This window comes from Hippocampus bargibanti, linkage group LG06 (assembly GCF_051943395.1).
Source record: "Hippocampus bargibanti isolate YZ-2025 linkage group LG06, ASM5194339v1, whole genome shotgun sequence".
Taxonomy (NCBI): domain Eukaryota; kingdom Metazoa; phylum Chordata; class Actinopteri; order Syngnathiformes; family Syngnathidae; genus Hippocampus; species Hippocampus bargibanti.
The window spans coordinates 10,619,392-10,646,758 of record NC_142739.1 but is presented as its reverse complement, the minus strand read 5'-3'; the positions used below and the strand labels follow the sequence as shown (position 1 = coordinate 10,646,758).

Here is a 27,367-nt window from a genome sequence, read left to right as displayed (position 1 = left end):
TGTGGCACCGAGCATCTATTTGATATTCACTGACAAAAATTGTAAGGAATTAATCAGCCCATTTCCACGGAGCTTTGTCTCCCTCTTCTGCCTCTTTTCGGTGCTACATTTCACCCCCAGATGACACATTCGGTGCTACATTTCCCCCTCAAAATGACACGGAATAAATTCTTTAATCGATTGCAAACATGTATGCTTTCCTCTTCAGAACTATTTGAATCATATTCATAACTGGATGAGTAACAAGAAAGCATATTCTCTGACTCTGAAGCCATTGTTTTGATTCTCGATCAAGGCAAGACGTCTTGCTGTGACACCATGAACATGGGGGCGGGACCAATCTCGCCCTTGTAGATGGCACTGAATTTCTTCATTATTAATGAAAAGCCCACAGAAGTTATGGTGGTTGCTCTCAATGGTCCTTCACACTTGCTGACATAGAACATCTCGTACCTTATCTGAAGCCAACAGTCGCAAACCTCTAAATGGAAGAGTAATTTTAAATAGCACTGGTAAACTGATGTATTTATTTAAATATAGTTTTTTTAATCTTAGGACTGTCACTCATAAGAGGAAGCACATAACTCCTTCTCTGGTGTAACCACACTGGCTCGTGTTTGAGGTCTTTTCAATACGTCTGTGTAAGCTTTCAGTCGTACAGGAGTGGTCCATCGATGAAAAGTTTTCTGTGTAATTTCAAAAAGAATGTGGGTTGACCCGGATACGTTTGGGCCTAGCTGAGGGTTGTGTTAGTTTGTGGCAATTGCAGTCGCCAATGGTGTTGATTGTCACAGCTGATCCATAGTCATGCGATTCTACATGAAGTGGCACTTGGAATCGTAAAAGGGCAGCAAATGGGTTTCAGCTGTGTCACCCAATAGTTTTTCTCAAGAGTTAATATCTTAAATGATCTCAAAATGAGTTTCAAGAATAGGGTGTTTGTTTGCCTTCCTTGTCAGAGTCATATCCGGACAAGTTGAAACAAAATAACTCCAGTTAGGGAAGATTGTTAGCGCAGACGACGGGAGTATGCCTAACAGAGCGAACAACGGGAAGTTGCTCTGCTATCTCACTCAAATTTCCTCATGCTTCTTGTCAGACTTTTATTGTTTACGTATGCAAAATACAGGAAAAACACTGCCCCCGATATTTGCAGGCCATGCCCCCAGTCCGGCCCGTAAGTTGGAACAGTTGAAGATTTAACTTCTGTTAAGCTTTGAATCATTGTTAGTTGAACACAGTCTCCCACAAATCAAAATCAGAATCAGACAGCCTTTAATAGTCCCACAATGGGGAAATTTGCAATAATCATAAGCATAAGATAAAATAAAAATGAGCAAGTCACAAATGTATTATTATTATTATTATTATTATTATTATTATTATTATTATCACAGATGACAGACATCTTTTGATGTTCTAAAACACTTCATTCCGAAAGTGTTTACTCCCACTCGGTGACCGAGTCTTGCCTCCTTACATCTGTTTGCATCCTTGGTTTCACATTACAAATAAATTCACAAAAGCCCTACGTATGGATGGCCCGATGCCCTAGCGCACAGGCATTTGGGGCCACTAAATACACAAATGTTTCAACAAGACCAAATTGAATTGAACTTTAAACATTATATTATTCTGTTAGTTGATTCCTCTAACATTCATCCAATGTAAAAAATATTGATTAAATCCAAAGTATGCTAGATAAGACCAGACAATTGATCGTTTTTTTCCCATCAACACACAAATGTTTGTACCAGAAAATGTGCATCTGAAATAAGAACATACTCCTCTTCTTTTCCTTTCAGCTTTTCCCTTCACTAAATGTGGTAAATTTTTACACATTTCTTTTTGAAAGATAATGTTGAAAAATGAATACCTATGTTATATATCTAAGATATTGTCATCTTTTCATAGAATCAGACAGTCATTTTCTCCCTGACCCTGAAGCACTGAAGGACACCCTACGTGAACCTCTGCCACCTAAACAGTCCGTCATGCCTCCAAAATGGTTGATAAGCTCTACGCCTGAACCAGGCAGTGAGGGGCCACCTCGTCCCCCATCGAACCACAGTTCGACTCAGTACCCATCGCTCTCTGCATCCTTGAGTACTGCACAGAAGCCAACAAGGAACACTTCAGCTGTGGGTACGACCGCACAGCTGTCTTCATCTGCAGCCTCGTCGTCCGCCTCTCAGGGCACCAAGCAGCCGCCTCTGCCTCCGCCCAAGCCGGTGAACAGGGGCAACCCTGGCATGCTGGGTAAGCTTTCCTCAGTTGTACTTTCACAATGATGATGTTTTGATCGGATGATGCATCAATTGATATGTGGTTTGGTTCGGTACATTTTTGTCACGGTTTCATGTTTTTAAATCTTTTTAACTGCAACATTTTCATGTCTTCTATTTTTTATTTTTGATACATCAATTTGCAGATACAATATTTTGGTGTTAGCCTTAAAGGACAACCGAAGTCTCCGGACAAGTTGTGTCCGTTGTAAAATGGCTTCAAATGACTTCTACTGAGTGTATTTTACAAAGATTCCACCGCATATAGCTATATTTTACGTTTTAAGACTTGCACTGAATATTCCGGATGTCTAGTTTTTGAGTTGCTGACCTCACCCTACGTCACTGAAGGAACGCCCCTCAGCGAGAAAGGACATACCTTGCATCACCTCAATGAATTTTGAAATACTTTGTTTGGTCTGAAAACTTCGTGTTGATGGCGAAATTAGAAGGAAAAGACATGAATAACGCAATGGTGAATCCTTGTGTGTGGCACCGAGCATCTATTTGATATTCACTGACAAAAATTGTAAGGAATTAATCAGCCCATTTCCACGGAGCTTTGTCTCCCTCTTCTGCCTCTTTTCGGTGCTACATTTCACCCCCAGATGACACATTCGGTGCTACATTTCCCCCTCAAAATGACACGGAATAAATTCTTTAATCGATTGCAAACATGTATGCTTTCCTCTTCAGAACTATTTGAATCATATTCATAACTGGATGAGTAACAAGAAAGCATATTCTCTGACTCTGAAGCCATTGTTTTGATTCTCGATCAAGGCAAGACGTCTTGCTGTGACACCATGAACATGGGGGCGGGACCAATCTCGCCCTTGTAGATGGCACTGAATTTCTTCATTATTAATGAAAAGCCCACAGAAGTTATGGTGGTTGCTCTCAATGGTCCTTCACACTTGCTGACATAGAACATCTCGTACCTTATCTGAAGCCAACAGTCGCAAACCTCTAAATGGAAGAGTAATTTTAAATAGCACTGGTAAACTGATGTATTTATTTAAATATAGTTTTTTTAATCTTAGGACTGTCACTCATAAGAGGAAGCACATAACTCCTTCTCTGGTGTAACCACACTGGCTCGTGTTTGAGGTCTTTTCAATACGTCTGTGTAAGCTTTCAGTCGTACAGGAGTGGTCCATCGATGAAAAGTTTTCTTCGGCCGTCATCTGTACTTTTTTGAAGGTGTCGGGCGATTCGCTTCTTATCCAAGATGCTTCTTCAGCGAACTAACGTCTTACTGGTAGTATAGGCCCTATATATATATATATATATATATATATATATATATATATATATATATATATATATATATATATATATATATATATATATATAGTATATATATATATATATCCCTACTGTCCAGACATGGCGGTGCCGGACACTGCTATGATAGGTCCCTGCTCTCAGATTGGGGGAGCAGAGGACTAATAATCCCTGCACCTCCACTGATAGCTTCTATTGTCCCGACTGACGACTGGCCTGATTGCCCAATTGGCCCTGGTATCACCTCATCAGCATGACTAATCCTATGTTGCCTAAACAGTCTATTGTACGAACGATCCAAATTGAACCTCACCCCACCATATCGCTTTAATGAAGGATTTAGCTTTTTTTATGAAAATTGCTTGTTTTACTCCCCTTTCAAACCATCTATGTTCTTTTGCTAAAATTGTAAACTCATTGTCATCAAATGAGTGGTTGCTAGCTTTTAGGTGCATATGTACTGCCAATCGAGGCCCTCGTATTATCCCGACGATGTTGATGAAGTCTTTTTTTTTAGATTTTTTTTTAGTCTCCCCAATGTATTGGTCTTTACAATTTTCATTTTTACAATGTATTGAATAAACTACATTACTTTGTTTTTCATTTGGCAGCCTATCTTTTGGATGCACTAATTTTTGCCTTAAAGTGTTTATCGGTTTGAAATAAGTAGGAATTTTGTGTTGCCAAAGGACTAGTTTTTCAGAAACTCCCGCAATGTAAGGTACTGCTACTCCTCTCCTTTTAGTATCTTCAGAATTGTTGGTTTCATTCCCTATTCTTTCCTTTTGACATTTGTTAAAAGACCACTGAGGGTAACCACAGTTTGTGAGTGCTCTCCTGATATGTTTTGACTCATTTTCTCTACCTTCAACGCTTGTTGGTATTAGTTTAGCCCTATGCTGGAGGGTTCTGATAAGTCCTAGTTTGTGTTGTAGAGGGTGGTTAGAATCGAAAAGTAAGTATTGGTCAGTGTGCGTAGCCTTCCTAACGACTTCTGTTTTTAGCGCTCTGTCCTCTTTTATATTACTTTACAATCCAAAAAGGCTAGTTCAGGGGTGGGCAAACTTTTTGACTCGCGGGTCGCATTGGGTTCTAAAATTTGACAGAAGGGCCGGGCCAGGAGCATTTGGAGGGAGTGTTTGGGCCGGAAATACTCCGAAAAAGTTATGTCCATAATTTATAAAATCACTTCAAATGACTTCGACTGAGCGTATTTTACAAAGATTCCACAGCATATAGCTATAGTTTACGTTTTAAGACTTGCGCTGAATATTCATGAAGTCTTGTCACATGGGGATCGTCATCAACTCGAAAACGTCACATTTGGACCGCCCCTGACCGAGAAAGCGACATACAATGCATTTTGGGTACTTTGTTTGGTCTGAAAACTTCGTGTTGATCCGTGTTGATGGCGAAATTAGAAGGAAAACACATAAATAACGCCATGGTGAATCGTTGTGTGTTGCACCAAGACAACTATTTGATATTCGCTGACACAAATTCCCAGCTGACAAATCAGCCCATTTCCAACGGAGCTTGGGCGCAATCTTCTGCTTTTTCTGGGTGCTACATTGCTGTCATTGACGGCTCGAATTGATACGGGAGGACTCCTAGAATCAATTGCAAACATTTATGCTTTCCTCTTCAGAAGAACAAGAACAAGAAAACATCTTCTCCGAATCTGAAGCCATTGTTTTGATTCTCGAGCAAGGCAAGACGTCTTGGCGTAACGTCACGAACAGAGGGGTGGGACCTTCTGAAACTGACCATTTCCGGATTCATTTTGAAGTCATTTTTATTGGTGTTTTTCATTTAACTAAAAATATCAGCCTGCCTGATTTGGGTATTTTAGATGCTATGAAACGTTTTTCTGATGTCAGTGGGAAACAAAAACAAAAAATGGTGCCGGTTGTCCTTTAAATGTAGTATGTACAAACCTCATAGCACAGTAAGAACACTACAACCCAATTTATTAACTGTCTTTCAAATGTGAAAAATATCCCTGATCAGTTAATAAATTGGTCTCAAGGAATATGGCGTTTGCATACTATTTCGCAGATACTTGGAGGAGGAAATGGAAATAGATTAAAATAACATATGCACTGTGATTAATCAAGATTGCGTCTGTTTTTAAGTTTCCATCGAAGGGGCAAAGTTAAAGAAATCAACATTTATTGAACAATGGAATCACTTTCAACATTCAAAACATATTATTACACAACGAAATATTCAAGCTCAATAATACCTACTTGTGTTAAATTCCGCCAAATCATAGGTGGTTTGTCCTGACCGCGCGCTCAACAAACTCCTCACTGACGCTCTCGCCTTCACGCGCTAACAATACACGTGTACCGTCGCCGAGCACACAAACATAGACTACCTGCAGTTGAAATTTGCATACTCGGCTCGGCAGCCAATCAGAAGCCTGCTTCTTTCTTCCGGACTTTCGCAAGGAATAATAAGGTGGCCAAAGGAAGAGATTCAGACCACGGATGTTAAGACCCGAAAACTCCTCACCATGCACGGAGGGTTCCATCCCAAGTCCAGCACCCTGAGACTGTACACAAGCCGTAAGGAAGGAGGCCGGGGACTAGTGAGTGTGAGAGCCACTGTCCAGGATGAAACATCCAAGCTCCATGAATACATCAAAGAGAAGGCTCCAACGGATGATGTACTCAGAGAATGTCTCAGTCAATGGGGAACAGAGGATGAGGTGCTGGAAGAGGGACAATCATGGGAGGAAAAGCCCCTACACGGGATGTACCACCGAACCATAGCAGAAGTGGCTGATCTCAAGAAGTCCTATCAGTGGCTAGAGAGGGCTGGCCTAAAGGACAGCACAGAGGCACTCATCCTGGCTGCCCAAGAACAGGCCCTGAACACCAGAGCCATAGAGGCAAGGATATACCACACCAGACAAGACCCAAGGTGTAGGTTGTGCAAAGAGGCACCTGAGACAATCCAACACGTAACTGCAGGGTGTAAGATGCTGGCAGGGAAAGCCTACATGGAGCGCCATAACCAGGTGGCTGGCATAGTCTACCGAAACATCTGTGCGGAGTATGGACTGGAAACCCCAAGGTCAAAATGGGAAACACCTCCCAAGGTGGTGGAGAATGACCGAGCAAAAATCCTGTGGGACTTCCAGATACAGACTGACAAGATGGTAATGGCCAACCAACCAGATATCGTGGTCATAGATAAAGGGGGAAGGAAAGCCGTTGTCGTGGATGTAGCGGTCCCGAGTGATGGGAACATCAGAAAGAAGGAACATGAGAAAATCGAGAAATACCAAGGGCTCAGAGAGGAGCTGGAGAGAGCCTGGAAGGTAAAGGTGACAGTCGTGCCTGTGGTGGTCGGAGCACTTGGGGCAGTGACCCCCAAACTCGACGAGTGGTTGCAACAGATCCCGGGAACAACATCGGATATCTCGGTCCAGAAAAGCGCAGTGCTGGGAACAGCACGGATACTGCGCAGAACCCTCAAGCTTCCTGGCCTCTGGTAGAGGACCCGAGCTGAAATGGGGACAGACACCACCCATGGTGGGTGAGACGAGGATTTTTTTTTTATTTTTTTATATATATATCCCTACTGTCCAGACATGGCGGTGCCGGACACTGCTATGATAGGTCCCTGCTCTCAGATTGGGGGGACCAGAGGACTAATAATCCCTGCACCTCCACTGATAGCTTCTATTGTCCCGACTGACGACTGGCCTGATTGCCCAATTGGCCCTGGTATCACCTCATCAGCATGACTAATCCTATGTTGCCTAAACAGTCTATTGTACGAACGATCCAAATTGAACCTCACCCCACCATATCGCTTTAATGAAGGATTTAGCTTTTTTTATGAAAATTGCTTGTTTTACTCCCCTTTCAAACCATCTATGTTCTTTTGCTAAAATTGTAAACTCATTGTCATCAAATGAGTGGTTGCTAGCTTTTAGGTGCATATGTACTGCCAATCGAGGCCCTCGTATTATCCCGACGATGTTGATGAAGTCTTTTTTTTTAGATTTTTTTTTAGTCTCCCCAATGTATTGGTCTTTACAATTTTCATTTTTACAATGTATTGAATAAACTACATTACTTTGTTTTTCATTTGGCAGCCTATCTTTTGGATGCACTAATTTTTGCCTTAAAGTGTTTATCGGTTTGAAATAAGTAGGAATTTTGTGTTGCCAAAGGACTAGTTTTTCAGAAACTCCTGCAATGTAAGGTACTGCTACTCCTCTCCTTTTAGTATCTTCAGAATTGTTGGTTTCATTCCCTATTCTTTCCTTTTGACATTTGTTAAAAGACCACTGAGGGTAACCACAGTTTGTGAGTGCTCTCCTGATATGTTTTGACTCATTTTCTCTACCTTCAACGCTTGTTGGTATTAGTTTAGCCCTATGCTGGAGGGTTCTGATAAGTCCTAGTTTGTGTTGTAGAGGGTGGTTAGAATCGAAAAGTAAGTATTGGTCAGTGTGCGTAGCCTTCCTAACGACTTCTGTTTTTAGCGCTCTGTCCTCTTTTATATTACTTTACAATCCAAAAAGGCTAGTTCAGGGGTGGGCAAACTTTTTGACTCGCGGGTCGCATTGGGTTCTAAAATTTGACAGAAGGGCCGGGCCAGGAGCATTTGGAGGGAGTGTTTGGGCCGGAAATACTCCGAAAAAGTTATGTCCATAATTTATAAAATCACTTCAAATGACTTCGACTGAGCGTATTTTACAAAGATTCCACAGCATATAGCTATAGTTTACGTTTTAAGACTTGCGCTGAATATTCATGAAGTCTTGTCACATGGGGATCGTCATCAACTCGAAAACGTCACATTTGGACCGCCCCTGACCGAGAAAGCGACATACAATGCATTTTGGGTACTTTGTTTGGTCTGAAAACTTCGTGTTGATCCGTGTTGATGGCGAAATTAGAAGGAAAACACATAAATAACGCCATGGTGAATCGTTGTGTGTTGCACCAAGACAACTATTTGATATTCGCTGACACAAATTCCCAGCTGACAAATCAGCCCATTTCCAACGGAGCTTGGGCGCAATCTTCTGCTTTTTCTGGGTGCTACATTGCTGTCATTGACGGCTCGAATTGATACGGGAGGACTCCTAGAATCAATTGCAAACATTTATGCTTTCCTCTTCAGAAGAACAAGAACAAGAAAACATCTTCTCCGAATCTGAAGCCATTGTTTTGATTCTCGAGCAAGGCAAGACGTCTTGGCGTAACGTCACGAACAGAGGGGTGGGACCTTCTGAAACTGACCATTTCCGGATTCATTTTGAAGTCATTTTTATTGGTGTTTTTCATTTAACTAAAAATATCAGCCTGCCTGATTTGGGTATTTTAGATGCTATGAAACGTTTTTCTTATGTCAGTGGGAAACAAAAACAAAAAATGGTGCCGGTTGTCCTTTAAATGTAGTATGTACAAACCTCATAGCACAGTAAGAACACTACAACCCAATTTATTAACTGTCTTTCAAATGTGAAAAATATCCCTGATCAGTTAATAAATTGGTCTCAAGGAATATGGCGTTTGCATACTATTTCGCAGATACTTGGAGGAGGAAATGGAAATAGATTAAAATAACATATGCACTGTGATTAATCAAGATTGCGTCTGTTTTTCAGTTTCCATCGAAGGGGCAAAGTTAAAGAAATCAACATTTATTGAACAATGGAATCACTTTCAACATTCAAAACATATTATTACACAACGAAATATTCAAGCTCAATAATACCTACTTGTGTTAAATTCCGCCAAATCAGAGATGGTTTGTCCTGACCGCGCGCTCAACAAACTCCTCACTGACGCTCTCGCCTTCACGCGCTAACAATACACGTGTACCGTCGCCGAGCACACAAACATAGACTACCTGCAGTTGAAATTTGCATACTCGGCTCGGCAGCCAATCAGAAGCCTGCTTCTTTCTTCCGGACTTTCGCAAGCGTTACAAAGTCGTGCAATTGCATGTCATTTTCCAAAACAGATGCACAGAACCTCAGACTCGAAGAAAGATTCAAAAGAAGCTAACAACATATGTGACGCTACAAAACGTAAATTTACATTAAACCGTGACTGTAAAGTGTTTCAATATTATTTTATCTGTTTTCCAATCTTTAAATCGTATCACCCCACCATACCTCTCTGAGCAGTCTTCCCTCAAGCATATTCTATTGTTCCAAAATGCAGTTGCTCTCCTCTTAACTGCTCGTTGTAGAAACTCCCAATTGTGTCCTCCTGTCACTGGCTCCCTGTACATTGTGGAGATCATTTTTTGGGGGGCTTTTGTTGTTATATTAAATTCATATTAAGTTGGCAGTGTTGAAACGTCCTTTGGCACTCCATCCATAAACCCAGTAGCCATGTATCCAGTCTTTAAAGCACGACACCTGAGGGCCTCTATCTCCTCCTCTTTAGTCTCCGCCCTACAGGGTGGAGAGTACGCACAGCTTCCGCTCTACTGGTCCTGCTGGAAGCGAGAGTGCGAGTACGATGTCTATCTATCCCTGCCTGTGTACCTGTGCCGGCGGGCTGGAGGCCTGCGCTCAGGTAAAAGGATGCACTCTGGTATCTACAAGTAGTATGCCAGATGTCTGAGCTCCACCCTTCCCGTCAGAGTCTGCATTCTTCATCATATGGCATCTTTTCTAGCTTTCCGCACATTCTATTCCTCATGTCTTTTTTTCCTTGTTGGACCTCGTTTGCGGTCCTCTTCAATGTGAGATACACAAGTTGCATGTCCAGACAATGTATGCGCTTTTTGCTTCATGTATATAAAGGGAAAATGTTGTTGTCGTTGAACGTACTTAGCTTGGTAGTGTTCCTTTGGCATGTGAACCAGAGCGAGCCATTAGCAGGCGTGTGGCCTGCCTTGCAATGAATGCATCAACGGAATTTTAAGGATGTAATCCACTCAACTCTGCTGCTCAAATGAGATGGATCGGAAAGAATGACAAAGACTGTAGCATAATGGTTGACTCAAGATCACATCTGCCTCTCGCATGCTTCGGGTTTCTCAGCACTCACCACAGGGCTGACTTGGAACATAAAACATAAACCTGACTTCATGGCTTTTATATAAATGGTATTCTTAATAAATAATATGATAAAATTGTGCATGTCACTTGAGTGCATATAAGCTGCTTATCCACAAGGTTTTTTTCACAGAAAGACACGAAGTTTGGCTGTATTGAGCATGCGGGCTGTTTTTGTCTTCCGGGTCTCTGTGACATGGGTCACATGTTGAACACTGGCGTGTTGGATCAATGTGTGCATCCATGTTGACAAAGTTATGGGATAAGATGTCGTTCCTTGGAAGCATTCATGCTCAGTCAGACATGTAATTACAGTTGTTAATTTGAATTATGTCAAAGTGAATGTATCCAACGTTTCCAGCTGAAGAAGCATGTGCTTTCATTCCACTTTAGCAGAAGCATAAGACAAAGGCTGGGACAGTTACTTCATGGCCTAAGAGCTTTTACATTTTACTTTGGGATTCAATCTAACTGTGCTTCTGTCCCCAGCTGAACTTGCCCAAGCTGCCGGAGGTGCCAGTGTTGTCCCAGCGAAGCCCTCCCCTCCAATGCCTCCAAAGAGAACCACCCCTGAAAATATCCCTGATCAGTTAATAAATTGGTCTCAAGGAATATGGCGTTTGCATACTATTTCGCAGATACTTGGAGGAGGAAATGGAAATAGATTAAAATAACATATGCACTGTGATTAATCAAGATTGCGTCTGTTTTTCAGTTTCCATCGAAGGGGCAAAGTTAAAGAAATCAACATTTATTGAACAATGGAATCACTTTCAACATTCAAAACATATTATTACACAACGAAATATTCAAGCTCAATAATACCTACTTGTGTTAAATTCCGCCAAATCAGAGATGGTTTGTCCTGACCGCGCGCTCAACAAACTCCTCACTGACGCTCTCGCCTTCACGCGCTAACAATACACGTGTACCGTCGCCGAGCACACAAACATAGACTACCTGCAGTTGAAATTTGCATACTCGGCTCGGCAGCCAATCAGAAGCCTGCTTCTTTCTTCCGGACTTTCGCAAGCGTTACAAAGTCGTGCAATTGCATGTCATTTTCCAAAACAGATGCACAGAACCTCAGACTCGAAGAAAGATTCAAAAGAAGCTAACAACATATGTGACGCTACAAAACGTAAATTTACATTAAACCGTGACTGTAAAGTGTACGTGAGACTTATGAAAGGGGCTTAGTGGCTCGTAGGAATCAATGCAAACGTTGCATTGTGCACCACAATGACAATCGACTACTGTAGCAAAATTTACAGCCATGCGCATTTGCTGTAAATTAAGCAAGGTAGCATTTGTAGTTGGTGCATTCTTGACTTAAAAAAAAAACTTTATACTTTGTGACAATGTTTTTTAATGGGATTGGTCTCATTTTGCTTCAAGTTGTAAAAAATGGGGCAGGCAACTTTTCAGTTATCTGCCCTGTTGTTCGCTGGCTTTTTGTCATGAGTTTTAGACACTGTTTGTACTATAATTTGGGCAAGTTCGGCGGGCCGGATTGAAAAGCCTAACGGGCCGTATGTGGCCCGCGGGCCGTAGTTTGCCCATGTCTGGGCTAGTTGGTTCTCTTTAATGTCCTCGCGAGTAAATTTAATGTTGATGTCTCCCGAGTTGAGGTGATCTGTGAAGTACTGAATTTCTTGTTTTTTAATTATGACGAAAGTATCGTCCACATATCTAGGTTTTGTCCCCGGGAAGGATGTGAGGGCCTGTTTCTCCATCTCTTCCATGTACAGATTAGCCACTATGGGTGAAACTGGTGAGCCCATAGCACAACCATGAATTTCTTTTCAATATTATTTTATCTGTTTTCCAATCTTTAAATCGTATCACCCCACCATACCTCTCTGAGCAGTCTTCCCTCAAGCATATTCTATTGTTCCAAAATGCAGTTGCTCTCCTCTTAACTGCTCGTTGTAGAAACTCCCAATTGTGTCCTCCTGTCACTGGCTCCCTGTACATTGTGGAGATCATTTTTTGGGGGGCTTTTGTTGTTATATTAAATTCATATTAAGTTGGCAGTGTTGAAACGTCCTTTGGCACTCCATCCATAAACCCAGTAGCCATGTATCCAGTCTTTAAAGCACGACACCTGAGGGCCTCTATCTCCTCCTCTTTAGTCTCCGCCCTACAGGGTGGAGAGTACGCACAGCTTCCGCTCTACTGGTCCTGCTGGAAGCGAGAGTGCGAGTACGATGTCTATCTATCCCTGCCTGTGTACCTGTGCCGGCGGGCTGGAGGCCTGCGCTCAGGTAAAAGGATGCACTCTGGTATCTACAAGTAGTATGCCAGATGTCTGAGCTCCACCCTTCCCGTCAGAGTCTGCATTCTTCATCATATGGCATCTTTTCTAGCTTTCCGCACATTCTATTCCTCATGTCTTTTTTTCCTTGTTGGACCTCGTTTGCGGTCCTCTTCAATGTGAGATACACAAGTTGCATGTCCAGACAATGTATGCGCTTTTTGCTTCATGTATATAAAGGGAAAATGTTGTTGTCGTTGAACGTACTTAGCTTGGTAGTGTTCCTTTGGCATGTGAACCAGAGCGAGCCATTAGCAGGCGTGTGGCCTGCCTTGCAATGAATGCATCAACGGAATTTTAAGGATGTAATCCACTCAACTCTGCTGCTCAAATGAGATGGATCGGAAAGAATGACAAAGACTGTAGCATAATGGTTGACTCAAGATCACATCTGCCTCTCGCATGCTTCGGGTTTCTCAGCACTCACCACAGGGCTGACTTGGAACATAAAACATAAACCTGACTTCATGGCTTTTATATAAATGGTATTCTTAATAAATAATATGATAAAATTGTGCATGTCACTTGAGTGCATATAAGCTGCTTATCCACAAGGTTTTTTTCACAGAAAGACACGAAGTTTGGCTGTATTGAGCATGCGGGCTGTTTTTGTCTTCCGGGTCTCTGTGACATGGGTCACATGTTGAACACTGGCGTGTTGGATCAATGTGTGCATCCATGTTGACAAAGTTATGGGATAAGATGTCGTTCCTTGGAAGCATTCATGCTCAGTCAGACATGTAATTACAGTTGTTAATTTGAATTATGTCAAAGTGAATGTATCCAACGTTTCCAGCTGAAGAAGCATGTGCTTTCATTCCACTTTAGCAGAAGCATAAGACAAAGGCTGGGACAGTTACTTCATGGCCTAAGAGCTTTTACATTTTACTTTGGGATTCAATCTAACTGTGCTTCTGTCCCCAGCTGAACTTGCCCAAGCTGCCGGAGGTGCCAGTGTTGTCCCAGCGAAGCCCTCCCCTCCAATGCCTCCAAAGAGAACCACCCCTGTCACCAAACGCAACACCGATGACTCCTCCGCTTCAAGCCATCCCCTAACGCCCTCGCCACTTTCTCTTGAGGACGACAGCTCTGTGAGCTTTCAGCGGCCTCCCGCTCCTCCATCCCCTCCGCTTCCGTCGCACATACCTCCTTCTCCGCCCCGTCAACAAATACACCCCCACCAACCTCATCATCAGCACTCTTATCCACACCCACTGCCCCAACCTATTCCAATCTTGTTTGATCCCCCAAGTCCCGTCAGTGAGTCCCCCCAACGCCCAGCTCCTGTCCCTCTGCACATCATGATCCAGCGAGCTCTGTCCAGCCCCGGCCCTGTTCATCCCAATCCAGATGGATCACAACGTGCTCACACATTGCTCTTTGACACGCCTCCAGACTACCAAACTGATCGAAGTCGCCCCCTTCCTGTCAGCATCCAACCACTCAAGCTGTGAGTCCTACTATGCACTAACAGAAGCCATGTAAAGGATTTAGGGAGGATCTAAATCGTCATCTCTGTATTTACATTGCTTGTAATTTCTGTTATAGTCAGACCTTTTAAACCAACACATTGTAAATGTCATTACTAGAAGAAATGGGATGACAAACGTGGAAAATGTATGTTCTTTGACACTTTGATTCTCTGCTAGATCTGAAGATGATTACTCTGAAGAGGAGGAAGACGAAGAGGTCGACGACGAGGAAGAAGAGGAGTACGACGGGGAGATACCTCAGCCTAAGCTAGAACCACGTAGTCGCCGCGGCCTGGTTGTGGATACTGGAGTTTATGTCATCCCTGGTCGAGAAAACGGTGAAGAGGAAGAGGAGAATGATGAAGATGATGAAGAGAATGACATTCACCGAGAAGATAGTGACTTAGATGGTCCTGTGCCTTTTAAAGAGGAAGAATCAGATGAGGATGACGAGCCACTGAGTAAGCATCGTCATATCATGACTTAAACAAGTATCCATTCATGTTTGTTCCTGTCATAATCTAGGTCATCTGAATAGCACAGTCCAAGGTGGTGTCTTTACTTTAACCCATTCACTGCCATTCACAAATTCGAGAATTTAAAAGCATGACGTGGAGCCCCATTCCCGAATTTGTTCGGGTTTTGGTTTTTGCGGGGATGCCGATCAAGCGCTGATCAGACTTCTGGCAATGTTTTTCCCTTCCACAAAGGCGCGTCATCTGCCTTTTGTCCATGTTAGCGCTTTGTTACAGCTTCAGCTGTTGTTAAAGCGCTATATAAATCAACATGTGTGTATTGAATTTTGTACAGCCGCCCCCATTTCAAGCTCAGCTAACTTCAGATCCATATAACTTTGGAATGAACTCTTTTTTTCTGATGAAAGAAGAGATTGTAAGGTTTATTACGCTGAAATGAATGTTTATACCGTCCTAAAACTCAATATTCTGTTGTTTTAAGTGAAAATGACAAAAACCCTGGCACTGAGTGGACCCATTTTTGCACATCGTCTGTCAGTGAATGAGTTAAGTCGTACAACAGTGTTTCCCAAACTCTGACAAAATTAAATTTCCCCCCCCCCAAAAAAAGATTGTGGCACACCATCAAAACCATGTCACAAAGTGTAAATCTAGTGTAAATATAATATAGTGTAATATAATGTATAAAGTGTAATACAGTGAGACCTCAACATACGAACTTAATTGGTTCCCAGACAGAGTGTGTAAGGCGAAAAGAGTGTATCTAAAAAAAATCCCATAGGAAACCATTAAAATGGGAATAATCTGTTCCCGGGTTTCCATAAAATATACTTTTCAACTAAATAAGCCTTACAACTACACACTACATACCTTATTCTATGTATAATAAATCTATTGTAATGAATGGAATACACTGCATTGTATCATAAAGTCACTTTATTTGCATTTGTGATGGTCATTGACGGCTTGATGGAATGGAGTTGGGAGGTCGAAGGTCAAACGGAATTGCTGTTTGGAAGGAGAGGCACATTATATGAGGATTGTAATTAAAGAAATAAACTGTGCTGTAAAATAAAGTTTTATTTACCTTTTTGATGGTCGTTGATGGCTTATGGAAGGAGAGTCACCTTCCATAAGGACTGTTGATAACTTAACCTCTGGTGCTGTTCGCTCGTGTGCTTCCGCCGAAGATCACTTCGCCATCCGTGGTGGGTGTGTATTATGAAAATATGAATGAAAATAGTGCTTATTATAAGGTTTAATTTTCAGAAATTTGAAGTTTGTAAGACGAAAAGTTTGTAAGATAAGGTGTTTGTAAGTTGAGGTCTCACTGTATAGTGTAAATAATGTACTGATAATTTTTGTCTTGATTCATTCACAGATTTAATTTGTGTGAAATATGGGCATGTTGTTTATTTAAACACAAACTATTATTTTGTTACTTGAATAGCAACTAGTGAATACACAGTCAAGATCACCATTTGGCGGCTTTTGGACGTCTCGATTTCATAAACAAAAAGTTGCTTTTTTATATTTGTTGCAAGTAGATGTTATCATGTTAAAAATAGATTTTATTTGCGGTCCGACACTTTTTTTTATTAACCAAGCATAAAATAATGGACTTCTGTTCAAAGGTTGAACAGTAATAGGTTAGAACACAGATGTCAAGCTACCACGCAAACTAACACATTTTATTCAGATGATCTGCATTGTTGTTAGGCTCCTGCAGATGCTTGCCGCTAAACTTGATGAGCTCATTTCTGGCAAACGGTACAAGATTAAAATGAAAATTTAACAGAGGAAGGCGGTGAATTATTGAACTTGCTATTATATTCTTTAACATATGTAGAATAGTGTGTCAGACATGCCAAAATCAAGTAACACCAATAAAAGGGAAAAATATATTAAACTTAGCCTCTTACAACTTGGAGTTTTAGTATTTACTGTAATTACTTTACACGTTCATGACCACTGAGAAATTCTATGTGGACCCACCTTCTGCCCTCTAGTGGAAGCGCATTTAATTAGTCTGCCTGTCACTACGGGTTCTTTCAGAGATCAAAACAGAGATTTGTAGTGGATAAAATATATTTTTCTGAGCACCATCTCACTATTTGATCTCATGAGTATGTAATACTGTAGATAGTTATTAGGAATCACTCTAAATGGTACACATAACTGGATCATGATGCGGATTACTGCTTCGTCCAGGACTGGAATGAAAATTTTATAGACAGTTTTTTTCAGCTCTTAGGATCAGAATTTTTTTTCTTTCCACAAACAAGTCAACCACCTATTAAAAAAAACACACACTTGTCTCATCTGTAATCCAGGTACCCTGGCCAGTAAAGTGAAGAGGAAAGACACTCTGGCTCTAAAGCTGAGCAGCCGTCCCTCTGCACCTGACAGGGACAGGTTTTCACAGGAGAGAAGCACCATAGAGGACCATCTACCAGGACAGGCTGGCCTCACCTGGCAGAGTAGAGAGCAATGGGAGGCCATTCGCACTCAGATTGGCACTGCGCTTACCAGGTAATAAGCAACATCATATGGCCGCTTTTGTATGATTTTCAACGGCCAGGTGTGCTTGCATTTTGAAAGGAAATGCGTGGACAGGTTTTAAAATCTTCTGTTACATTCACGGCTTGAGTTACAAAGTAGTAGAAATTGTTTAAAAATAGACCTGCCCGCTTTTCTTCTCATCAGACGTTTAAGCCAGAGACCCACTGCTGAGGAGCTTGAACAAAGAAACATCCTTCAACGTAAGTGTCACCTTCTGTTTTGCTGTTCAACCTTTTTTATGACTAATATAGGAGTACCATGCGACAACTCAACGTGACAGACTTCACATCCAATATTTTTTTAATGAAATTCTGTCACTTATTTTTCATTCATTGCTCTTGCTGACATTTAATGTCTTTGTAACATACAGTAAAGTCTCGTTATATCGATATTCTTGGGAGTCCGAAAAAATATCGATATAACCGGGACTATCGATATATCCGACCCTACGCGCATGTAATTTTCTCCTTGCGTTCATAGAAATAGTATCGTAATAAGCGGTACTATTGATATAACCGATATCGATATAACGAGACTTTACTGTAGTTTTAACATATACTGTATATTAAAACAGTTGCATACTCCTAAAGCAGGAATTTACAATCGCATGTTTTGTATCATTGGGAGAAATGGTAGCGAGAATAAAAAAACCTCAATGACTGAATGCAATCAAATTTTATGAGCTGCCTTTCATCTCCATTGTCTACTTTTCAAGCCTGACTTGACTACAGTGTCTAAATAAAGCTCTTTTGTTGTTGTATTTTTTTCTGTCTTGTTATAGCCAAAAATCAAGCTGACAGGCAAGCGGAGGTTCGGGAGATTAAGCGAAGACTAACCAGAAAGGTGAGCGCCTGGTGTATTTTACTGACATGTCTCCATTTGTAGATTGTCTCAATATTGAACTACAAGTTTCCTCTTCTTTGCAGCTGAGTCAAAGACCCACCGTTGCAGAATTACAGGCCAGAAAAATTTTGCGATTCCACGAATATGTGGAGGTCACAGATGCCCAAGACTACGACCGCAGGGCAGACAAGCCGTGGACCAAACTCACACCTGCTGATAAGGTATTCACTCTGCATATCAGCCATGGAAAACCCCAGCTTTCCTCCTATAAAAGTTCAATGTGATCAAATAGATTTTGTCTATATTGTTGTTTCTAGGCAGCCATCCGGAAAGAGCTTAATGATTATAAAAGCACTGAAATGGAGGTTCACGAAGAGAGCAAAATCTACACAAGGTATACCTCCATCTGTGAGAACGTTTTCAGAATTTAACACGTAATAGAAGAGATGAAAATTGCTTTAATGTTATTATTTCATTACATGTTTCTTATTTACTTGCTTCCTAATTTAATCATTGTCTTGTTGCCTGTTCAAGTTATCTTTAAAGGACAACCGACACCATTTTTTTTTGTTGACTAACTGACATCAGAAAAACTTTTATATCATCTAAAATGCCCAAAACACGCAGACTGATATTTTTAGTCAAATGCAAAACACCAATAAAAATGACTTAATGTGTCCCAAAACTGCCACAAAATGAGCTCGGAACTGGGCAGATTCAGAAAATCCTGCCCCCTTTTTCGTGACGTCACTATTGGTCAACACACTGCCTTGCTCCATAATCAAAACATGGGCTTCAGAGAGTTCAGATTCGGAGAAGATGCATTCTTGTTACTCATCCAGTTATGAATATGATTCAAATAGTTCTAAAGAGGAAAGAATAAATGTTTGCAATCGATTAAAGAAGTACTTCCGTATCAATTCGAGCCGTCTGCAAGCGATGAAACCGATGAAAATCTGGACTCAGTTGTAGCGCTCAGAAAATGCACAAAATCACGCACAAGCTCCGTTGGAAATGGGCTCATTTTTCCGCTGGGAATTTGTGTAAGCTTACAACCTCTTTTTGCGTTTTATCGCAATTGGCTGCGACACACAATGATTCACCATTGCGTATATGTAGTTTTCCTTCTAATTTTGCGATCAACACGGTGTTTTTAGATGAAAAAAGTACCCAAAATGCATTGTGTGTCGCTTTCTCGGTCACGGGCGTTCCCTCCGTGACGTCACGTAGGGCATCGTCGTCAACTCGAAAACATGATTTCCTGAATATTCAGCGCGAGTCTTAAAATGTAAACTATAGCTGTATGCGGTGAAATCTTTGTAAAATACGCTCAGTAGAAGTCATTTGGAGTGATTTTACAAATTATGGACACAACTTGTCCGGAGGTGTCGGTTATCCTTTAAAGTTCAGTTAGCAATGATACATGGATTTTTTTGTGTGTGTATCATACCAAAACACATTTCCACAGGATATGGCATGAAATACATACAATCCCCAAGATCCTAGGTTACCTCGGTACCTCCCAAGAAAGGTGTGGATATAGCAGAATGAAAATGAATTTCACAGGGTCAATTGTATTGTATTTTCCGGTGTATATGGTGCACCGGAGTATAAGGCGCACCCCCAATGAATTGTGTATTTTGAAACCTTTTCCATATATAAGGCACATCGAACTACAAGGCGCACCTTCAATAAATAAATGAAAAAGGGTTTCCAAATATAATATAGAAATATATAAGTTTTCCAAATATAAGGCACACCACATTATAAGGCGTTACATTAGAGGCTGGGGTTATGCACAACTTCTTTTACAGGGGCAAATTGAGTCGTGGGTGCTGACAAGAGTTATGAGGCGTGTTGTGGCTCAATATTCACATATAAGGCGCACTTGCTTATAAGGCGCAGGGTCATCTTTTGAAGAAAATATTTTGAGTGCGCCTTATGCACTGGAAAATATGGTACTTCACAAAAAGAATAGTGATCAAGAATTATCTTCAATTATATATATCATGTTTCTCAAAACACATTTCTAAATTTACTAAACAGTCTTTTAAGAGATGGCATGCCAATACAATCTTTGTGCCTGTATACACCTCACGTCCGTTTCCTTTTAGGTACCACCGGCCTTAGCATCCACAATCTTCAGATGGTGAAAGAAGCACTTAAAAGTCTCTGTGAGCAGCTGCTGACTATGCAGACAGATTGGCCCTTTCTCGTTTCCTGAATGTATTGTACAATTTATCAGGGACAGCCTGGAACTGACGAGAGACAAGATTGCTTCTCGCTTCACCTCTATCACAATTGTTTTCACTGAACAGGTGGTGGAAGAAGATGCAGTATTTATCCCAGACAACAGGGGGAACCACGTGCCAACCAAATGCAGACATTTGTAAAGGACTGACAGTGTGGGGCTTCTACCCCTCCTCTGCTGTAATGTGGTGTCCTCTGGGACCTGGATCTAGTTAATACCTTTAATGCGGCCTCATTCTGTGTTGCCTTGTTTTCTTTACCGTGTATGGAAACGCTAATTCATTCATCTCGTATATGTGAGAATTTAGTACCGGTAGTAATAATATCTAACAAAAATGGTAACTTCTAGGACTAACTATTGAGATAAGTGGCTATAGTGCGTGTGGACTGGAGGATGAAGACTGGGATTTTCTGTTTTACGATTGGACATCTCCGGGATATTGTGTTTTTATATGAACTGTACAGATTTCTATTATAATATCTGAGAATGAATCTCGTATCTGATTCCAATATGTGTAATGCACAAGATATTCTATATCATGATTTTGATCACGAGTAGTGAGTTTTTTTTTTTTGTTTTTTTTTTCATTTTTTTTTTTTGGCTTGCCTGTATTTAAAGTTGTGTTGTGAGTTGGCCGTTTAAGCGTGGCTCTTTAGTAATAGAACAGAAGGTGCAAGCCAGGAATGCTGTAGGTGAATTTCCGTGCCAATGTACACAATGCCTAAGGAAACAATAGGATATTGGTATTCAAAACGGTCATTTCTGAAATCTGCATGAGCCAACATCTCAGTGTCATTGGATCTGGGAAAACTCGCTTCATTTCTACTTTTGTACTTTGTTGAGTTTTGTACTACCCTTTAATCACACAATGCACATCTGTAGCCATTTTGTATCAGGTCATGCTGGTGTTGTCGACCAAGAAAACAACGCAAGTTGCTGTGATCAGGGGTTTATTAAAAAAAACAAAAATATATCAACGGTCAACAGGGGATCGTTTTGGCTGGAACTTTTTATCCGCAACGGTTTTATTTTGTCATATCTGGCCAGTAGCTGACAGGGTTCTCTAATCTGTGTACAGGTGGATTGTAGGTCTCACTGATGCTTGTGTATATCTTGTCTTCCTTTCATTTGAAAATAAATTTTAAAGTATTATAGGTTGCTATTTTTTAAGCATGGAATCTTAGTTTATAATTAAATGCGACAAGAATGGGAATGAATATGTACCCTCTCTGTAAAGCCGAGTTCATTGTTAATTGAATGTGAAGATGTACGGACTGATAGTTTTTGTTTTAATTGTACATAGAGACTTCTGGATCTAATTAAAAATCTTACAGCTTGAACCCATGATTCGACACTTGCTTGTCATTTAAATCACCCTTTCTGTAATCACCCTTCTCTCAATTTACCATTTGTATTTTCATTTTTAAATGTTCTTTTGTGAGACAAGTCACCTGGTATGTTTCTTTGCAAATTCTCAAGCAAGTGCGGTTATTTTTGAGATTGCTGTACGTTGGTGGAAAAAGGAGATTCAAGGTTGTAGTACAATGTCAACTACTAATTCAGCTAATTAAAATGGACAAGAATAACTCCAAGATTCTAAATGAGGATCTAAGGCAGGAGTGGGCAAAGTAAGGCCAAATTTCCAGAATAGTTCTTGCAAATGACAATCGACAGTGTTTTCAAGTAATCGACTGTAAAAGTTGTGTGTTAATGAGCAAACTTTCACCAATGTTTCAATAACCATTGAGAGGCTTCAATGATATTTACACAGCAACTGTCCCAAACGTCACAGAATTGATGAAAACGTTTCTTCAGCCGTCATCTGTACTCCTTTGAAGGTGTCGGAGTTTCGCTTCTGATCCAAGAAACTTAATCAGCAAACTAAATTTAAACTCGTGGTTTCATTGCCTAAAAGCTAGCAACCACTCATTTGACGACAATGAGGTTAAAATCTTAGCGAAAGAACAGAGATGGTTTGATAGGGGAGTAAAAGAAGCTATTTTCATAAAACGGCTAAATCCTTCATTAGACCGATATGGTGGGGTGAGGTTCAATTGGGATCGTTCGTAAAACAGCCTACTTAGGCAACATAGGATTAGTAATACTGATGAGGTGATACCGGAGGAAGTGGGGCAATCAGGCCAGTCCTTAATCAGGACAATAGGAACAATCAGTGGAGCCGCAGGGAGTAGTCATCTGCTCCCCCCAATCTGAGACCAGGGACCTATCATAGCAGAGTCCGGCACCGCCATGTCTGGACAGTAGGGATATATGTATAGGGCCTAAACTACCAGTAAAAAACATTAGTTTGCTGACAAAGTTTCTTGGAGAAGAAGCGAAACATCCGACACCTTCAAAGAAGTACAGATGACGGCTGAAGAAACCTTTTCATCGATGGACCACTCCTGTACGACTGAGAGCTTACACAGACGTGATGCAAGAATTGTAAAGCTACTATCAAATTAGGGGTCCTGTTTTAAAAATGTACCTGATGAGGTATTTTTGATTCATTATATTTCAGTAATTAGGCCATGACCTAATGTTTAACATTCGACTAATAATAATATATTTAATTTCAAAGCACATTTCAAAACTCTCAAGTACACTTTATAGTCACTGGCTTTTTTTGTGTGCATTTTGAGCAGCAGCACCCATTCACGCTAGAGTTCACTCTAATACACAGACAGACAAATAAACGAATAAGTAAATAAATAACTCGAATAACCATTTGCAGTTATTTTGAAAGTGTATTATATCTTGAAGCTCTGTTACACTTGAAAAAAATAAAAGTGCATTTTATTCAATGTTTTCCCTAAATAACCGTCATAAATAAGTCATTTGTTTGTTCATTCATTTCCCGAATACTTTATCCTCACTAGTCGCGAGAGTGCTTGAGCCTATTCCAGTGTCTTCCTGGCAGTAGGTGAGGGGCACCCTGAACCAGTTGCCAGCCATTTGCTCTCTCAACTATTTGCGCTCACACTCACACCAAGGGACAATTTAGTGTTCAATCACCCTGTCATGCATGTTATTTGGAATGTGGGAGGAAACCGGACAACTAAGAGAAAACCCAAGCAGGCTCGGGAAGAACATACACACCCCATACAGGGAAACCGGAATTGAACCCTGCACTGTCAAGTCAATGTGCAAACCACTCGACGACCTCCCTCATTAATAACATATAATAACATGAAATTATACTCCAGTGGTTGATGGCTTCAAAATACATCCCGAGTTTCATTTTCATCGATTATTCAAGACGCACGCTGTTCGACTGGTTAGCAAATCAAGTCAACTGTGGACGCCATGAAAATTTGCGCCAAGGAAATGAAAAGGGCCTACAAGGAAGTCAAAGTGGACCAAATTGATGACCTGCAGGACCAACTGGAGGACTTGATGGAGGACGGCAACGAGGTTCACGAAGCCATGAGTCGCAGCTGCGGCACTCCTGATATTGACGAGGATGATTTGGAAGCAGAGTTGGACTCCTGAAAGACAAAGACACCTCTTAGGATCGTCCTTCCGCTCCTTTTCCCGCCTCTTAAATGCATGTGCTCGATGCACTTTGACTGAAACCGCTAATATTTGTAATGTACTAATGTACTGTAGATGAACACAAAAACATGCAATTGGTGATGACTACTGTAACAATTGTTTTTAATTCATTTCAAAAATCATCATTTCAACTGATGTTCGGAATTTATTGAAGGGATTTTTGTTTCAGTATTGTTTTTGTGATTTGTGAGGGGCATTAAGAGTGTCTGCAGATTGAATGTTTGGATTAAACGTAGTTTGTTCGTTATTAGAGTTCATCTGTGTAGTTTTTTTTTCTGTTGTAGGAGATATTGCCAAAATGTAGCGGAGGTCCGTAGAGCAAGGGAGGGTACAATATGGCCCGGGGGTCCCATATAAATCTCTTCATTATTGAATATACAGTCGCTCAACATGCATTTATGGATTACATCTGATTAAATGATTCGATAACAGGTTTGTTGGAAGATGAATGACAAAATAGAAATCCAAAAAGCTTTGATATATTGACTCCATTTAGCTGTAGTTGACGTGCACATTCCACCATGATCTCCCTGATCCACTGGTGAAGAGACGCTTTGATCCTCCCCTCTTTCGTCTAGGGTGCAGAAAATGCTGAAGAATGAATAACTCAGTGTCTTTATGGTGTCATGTTATTTGTTATTTAGTTTTTTTGTTCTTTTGACTTCAAGACGGCGCCGCGAGAGTAGCTGCCTTTCCAGCAGCTCCTGTATTTTGTTTTTCTACCTTCATTCCTTTCATAACTTTGCTGCTGTGAAATTTAAATTTCTCCACTGCGAGACTAATAAAGGCAAATCCAATCCAAATCCCATTTTAAACCCCACCTATTTAAAATCGCAATCTCTTGTTCTTATTTATAATTTTTGTTGAGAAAGTTAGATTGTATCCTCATTTTATGTAATGCTGTAATACTGAACTGATCTGGCAACCTAGCCACGACGGGACATCACGTGACTTGACAGCGATAAAAGCCAGTTTGTGGGTATATGTTTTGGACTTCTCGTACGACGGTGAACGCAGCGGTTGCCCTCTGTGCTTTGGCAAATAAATATCCTACTTGTATGATCTAAACAAGAGGACCTTCTCGACTCTTTATTCTCCCAAATGCATCGCGAAAGCGCTGAAGATCTCAACAGGTTATGGGCCCAGGAGACGTTTGGGAGATAAAGTGAAGCCAGAAGTGTATCCAGACTTGAAAGAGCGGTGAGCAAACGAGGCTATCGCTAATCGGCTAAACAGCGGTCAAGATGGATCAAGGAAGGGCAAGCAGGCACCTTCGACTGGCATTCGACGGAGATGAAGATAAGTACGAGATATGGGAAACAAAAATGCTCGGACATTTTCATTTATTGGGACTAAAGAAGACCGCGCTAAGCGAGCCGGCGACAAGTTCCGAAATGGCTATGGATGCAGAGAAAAATGCAGATGCGTACGCCGAATTGATAAATATGCTTGATGACAAGAGCCTCTCACTAATAATGAGAGATGCACCTGATGATGGAAGAAAATCTTTGAAGATATTGAGAGAATATTATGCCGGGAAAGGAAAACCGCGGATAATAAATCTGTACACCACGCTCACGTCGCTTCAAAAGAGGAACGATGAAAGTGTTACAGACTATATCATCAAAGCCGAAACCGCCATCACAGCACTCCGAAATGCAGGTGAAACTATGGGGGATGGACTACTTGTTGCCATGGTATTAAAAGGACTACCAGCAAGTTTCAAGCCATTTGCAATCCATGTAGCGCATTCAAATGATGAAATCAAGTTTGCAGATTTCAAGACGAAGCTACGGAGTTTTGAAACCACTGAGAAATTGAACACTGAGTCAGGGGACAGTGTGATGAAGACACAGAGTCGGAGTGGACGACAAACCACCAAAACCAACACCCGTGACCAGCACAGTGATGACACAAGCATAGTGTGTTTCAAGTGTGGTATCAAAGGCCACATAGCAAGAGAATGTCGACAGAAGACATGGTGCAGTCATTGCAAAAGCAAGACACAAAGATGCAACGTGCAGGCGTAAGGACAAGTACAGACGAGATGACGCCAGTAAATCGCTAGAAGATGGCGAGACCGACAACGTGCTGAAGATGAGGGACAGCGAGACCAGATCCAGGGAGCAGCTGGGTCGCACATCCGAGAGAGAGGATTGATGGTGGACACGGGAGCCACTTCGCATATCATCACTGACGTTAGCATGTTCAAGGATTTCGACAGCACGTTCAGACCGGAAAGACACCGCGTGGAGCTGGCGGACGGCACACAATGCAGCGGAGTCGCACATAAAACGGGAGATGCTGAGGTCTCTTTGATTGACATCAAAGGACAAAGACATAAAGCAACGCTGAGAGGTGCTTTATACATTCCTTCATACCCCCAAGACATTTTGTCTGTAAAGAAGGCAACCACCAACGGGGCAACAGTGATGTTTAAAGAAGGCAAAAATGCACTGATTACAAAAGGTGGGACAAAATATGAGATACATGTGTATGGAAAGTTGTACTATTTACATATTGAGAAAGAGACGCAAGCAAATGAAACAGATGAAAACACATATTATGGCATGAGATTACAGCCTAAGACTAGTGAGGTCTTTCAGGAGCCTAATAAAAGAGCCCAAGAGTCATGTGTACAAGACAGGGATGCACGCGAAAGTGCAGTCACAGAGATTAGGCCAAATGAACATAACCTCACACAACAAAGTGACACAAATGATGAACCTGAAAATAGAAGGTATCCTACTAGGGAAAGAAAGAAACGTAGTCACTTTGATGATTTTGTGATTGAGTACAGCGATAACGATGGGGCACACACCACAGTAGACTACTGTTACAGAGCTGTGTGTGGTGTTCCGCAAACATATGCAGAGGCAATGAGATCAAATAATTCTCAAGAATGGGCAAAAGCCATGGATGAGGAAATTCAGTCATTAAATGACAACACATTTACTGCAACAACCCTACCAGCGGGCAAGAAAACAGTGGGGGGTAAATGGGTATATGCTACCAAACGTGATGTAGATGTCAGAGACAAATATAAAGCACGATTTGTAGCAAAGGGCAAGAGCCAGGTGGAAAACATAGACTATGGAGAGACATTTTCACCAACAGCCAATCAAACAGGTATAAGAGTGGTGCTTCAAAAAGCAGCTCTGGAAAATGGAGAAAAGAATGATGGTCTAGTTTACAAACTGGAAAAATCACTTTACGGTTTCAAGCAATCTGGCCGAAACGGGAACAAGGTCTTACATGATTATTTAACCGATAATGA

At 41.2% G+C, this 27,367-nt stretch overlaps 1 protein-coding gene across 2 annotated transcripts; it reads left to right on the top strand.

The window, feature by feature from the left end:
- The first annotated feature begins 1,480 nt into the window (after positions 1 to 1,480).
- Positions 1,481 to 21,879, top strand: phactr4b (phosphatase and actin regulator 4b). Of its 2 annotated transcripts, none has more exons than XM_088999497.1 (9): positions 1,481 to 2,259; positions 13,856 to 14,381; positions 14,581 to 14,864; positions 17,213 to 17,411; positions 17,586 to 17,641; positions 18,223 to 18,284; positions 18,368 to 18,505; positions 18,602 to 18,678; positions 20,399 to 21,879. In XM_088999497.1, the coding sequence occupies exons 1-9, from the start codon at positions 1,869 to 1,871 to the stop codon at positions 20,412 to 20,414; spliced, it is 1,749 nt and encodes a 582-aa protein (XP_088855623.1). In that variant the 5' UTR covers positions 1,481 to 1,868; the 3' UTR covers positions 20,415 to 21,879. The 2 variants fall into 2 exon arrangements, with proteins under 2 accessions (XP_088855623.1, XP_088855624.1); XM_088999498.1 differs by lacking the exon at positions 1,481 to 2,259 and adding an exon at positions 12,680 to 12,881.
- The last annotated feature ends 5,488 nt before the right edge of the window (positions 21,880 to 27,367 follow it).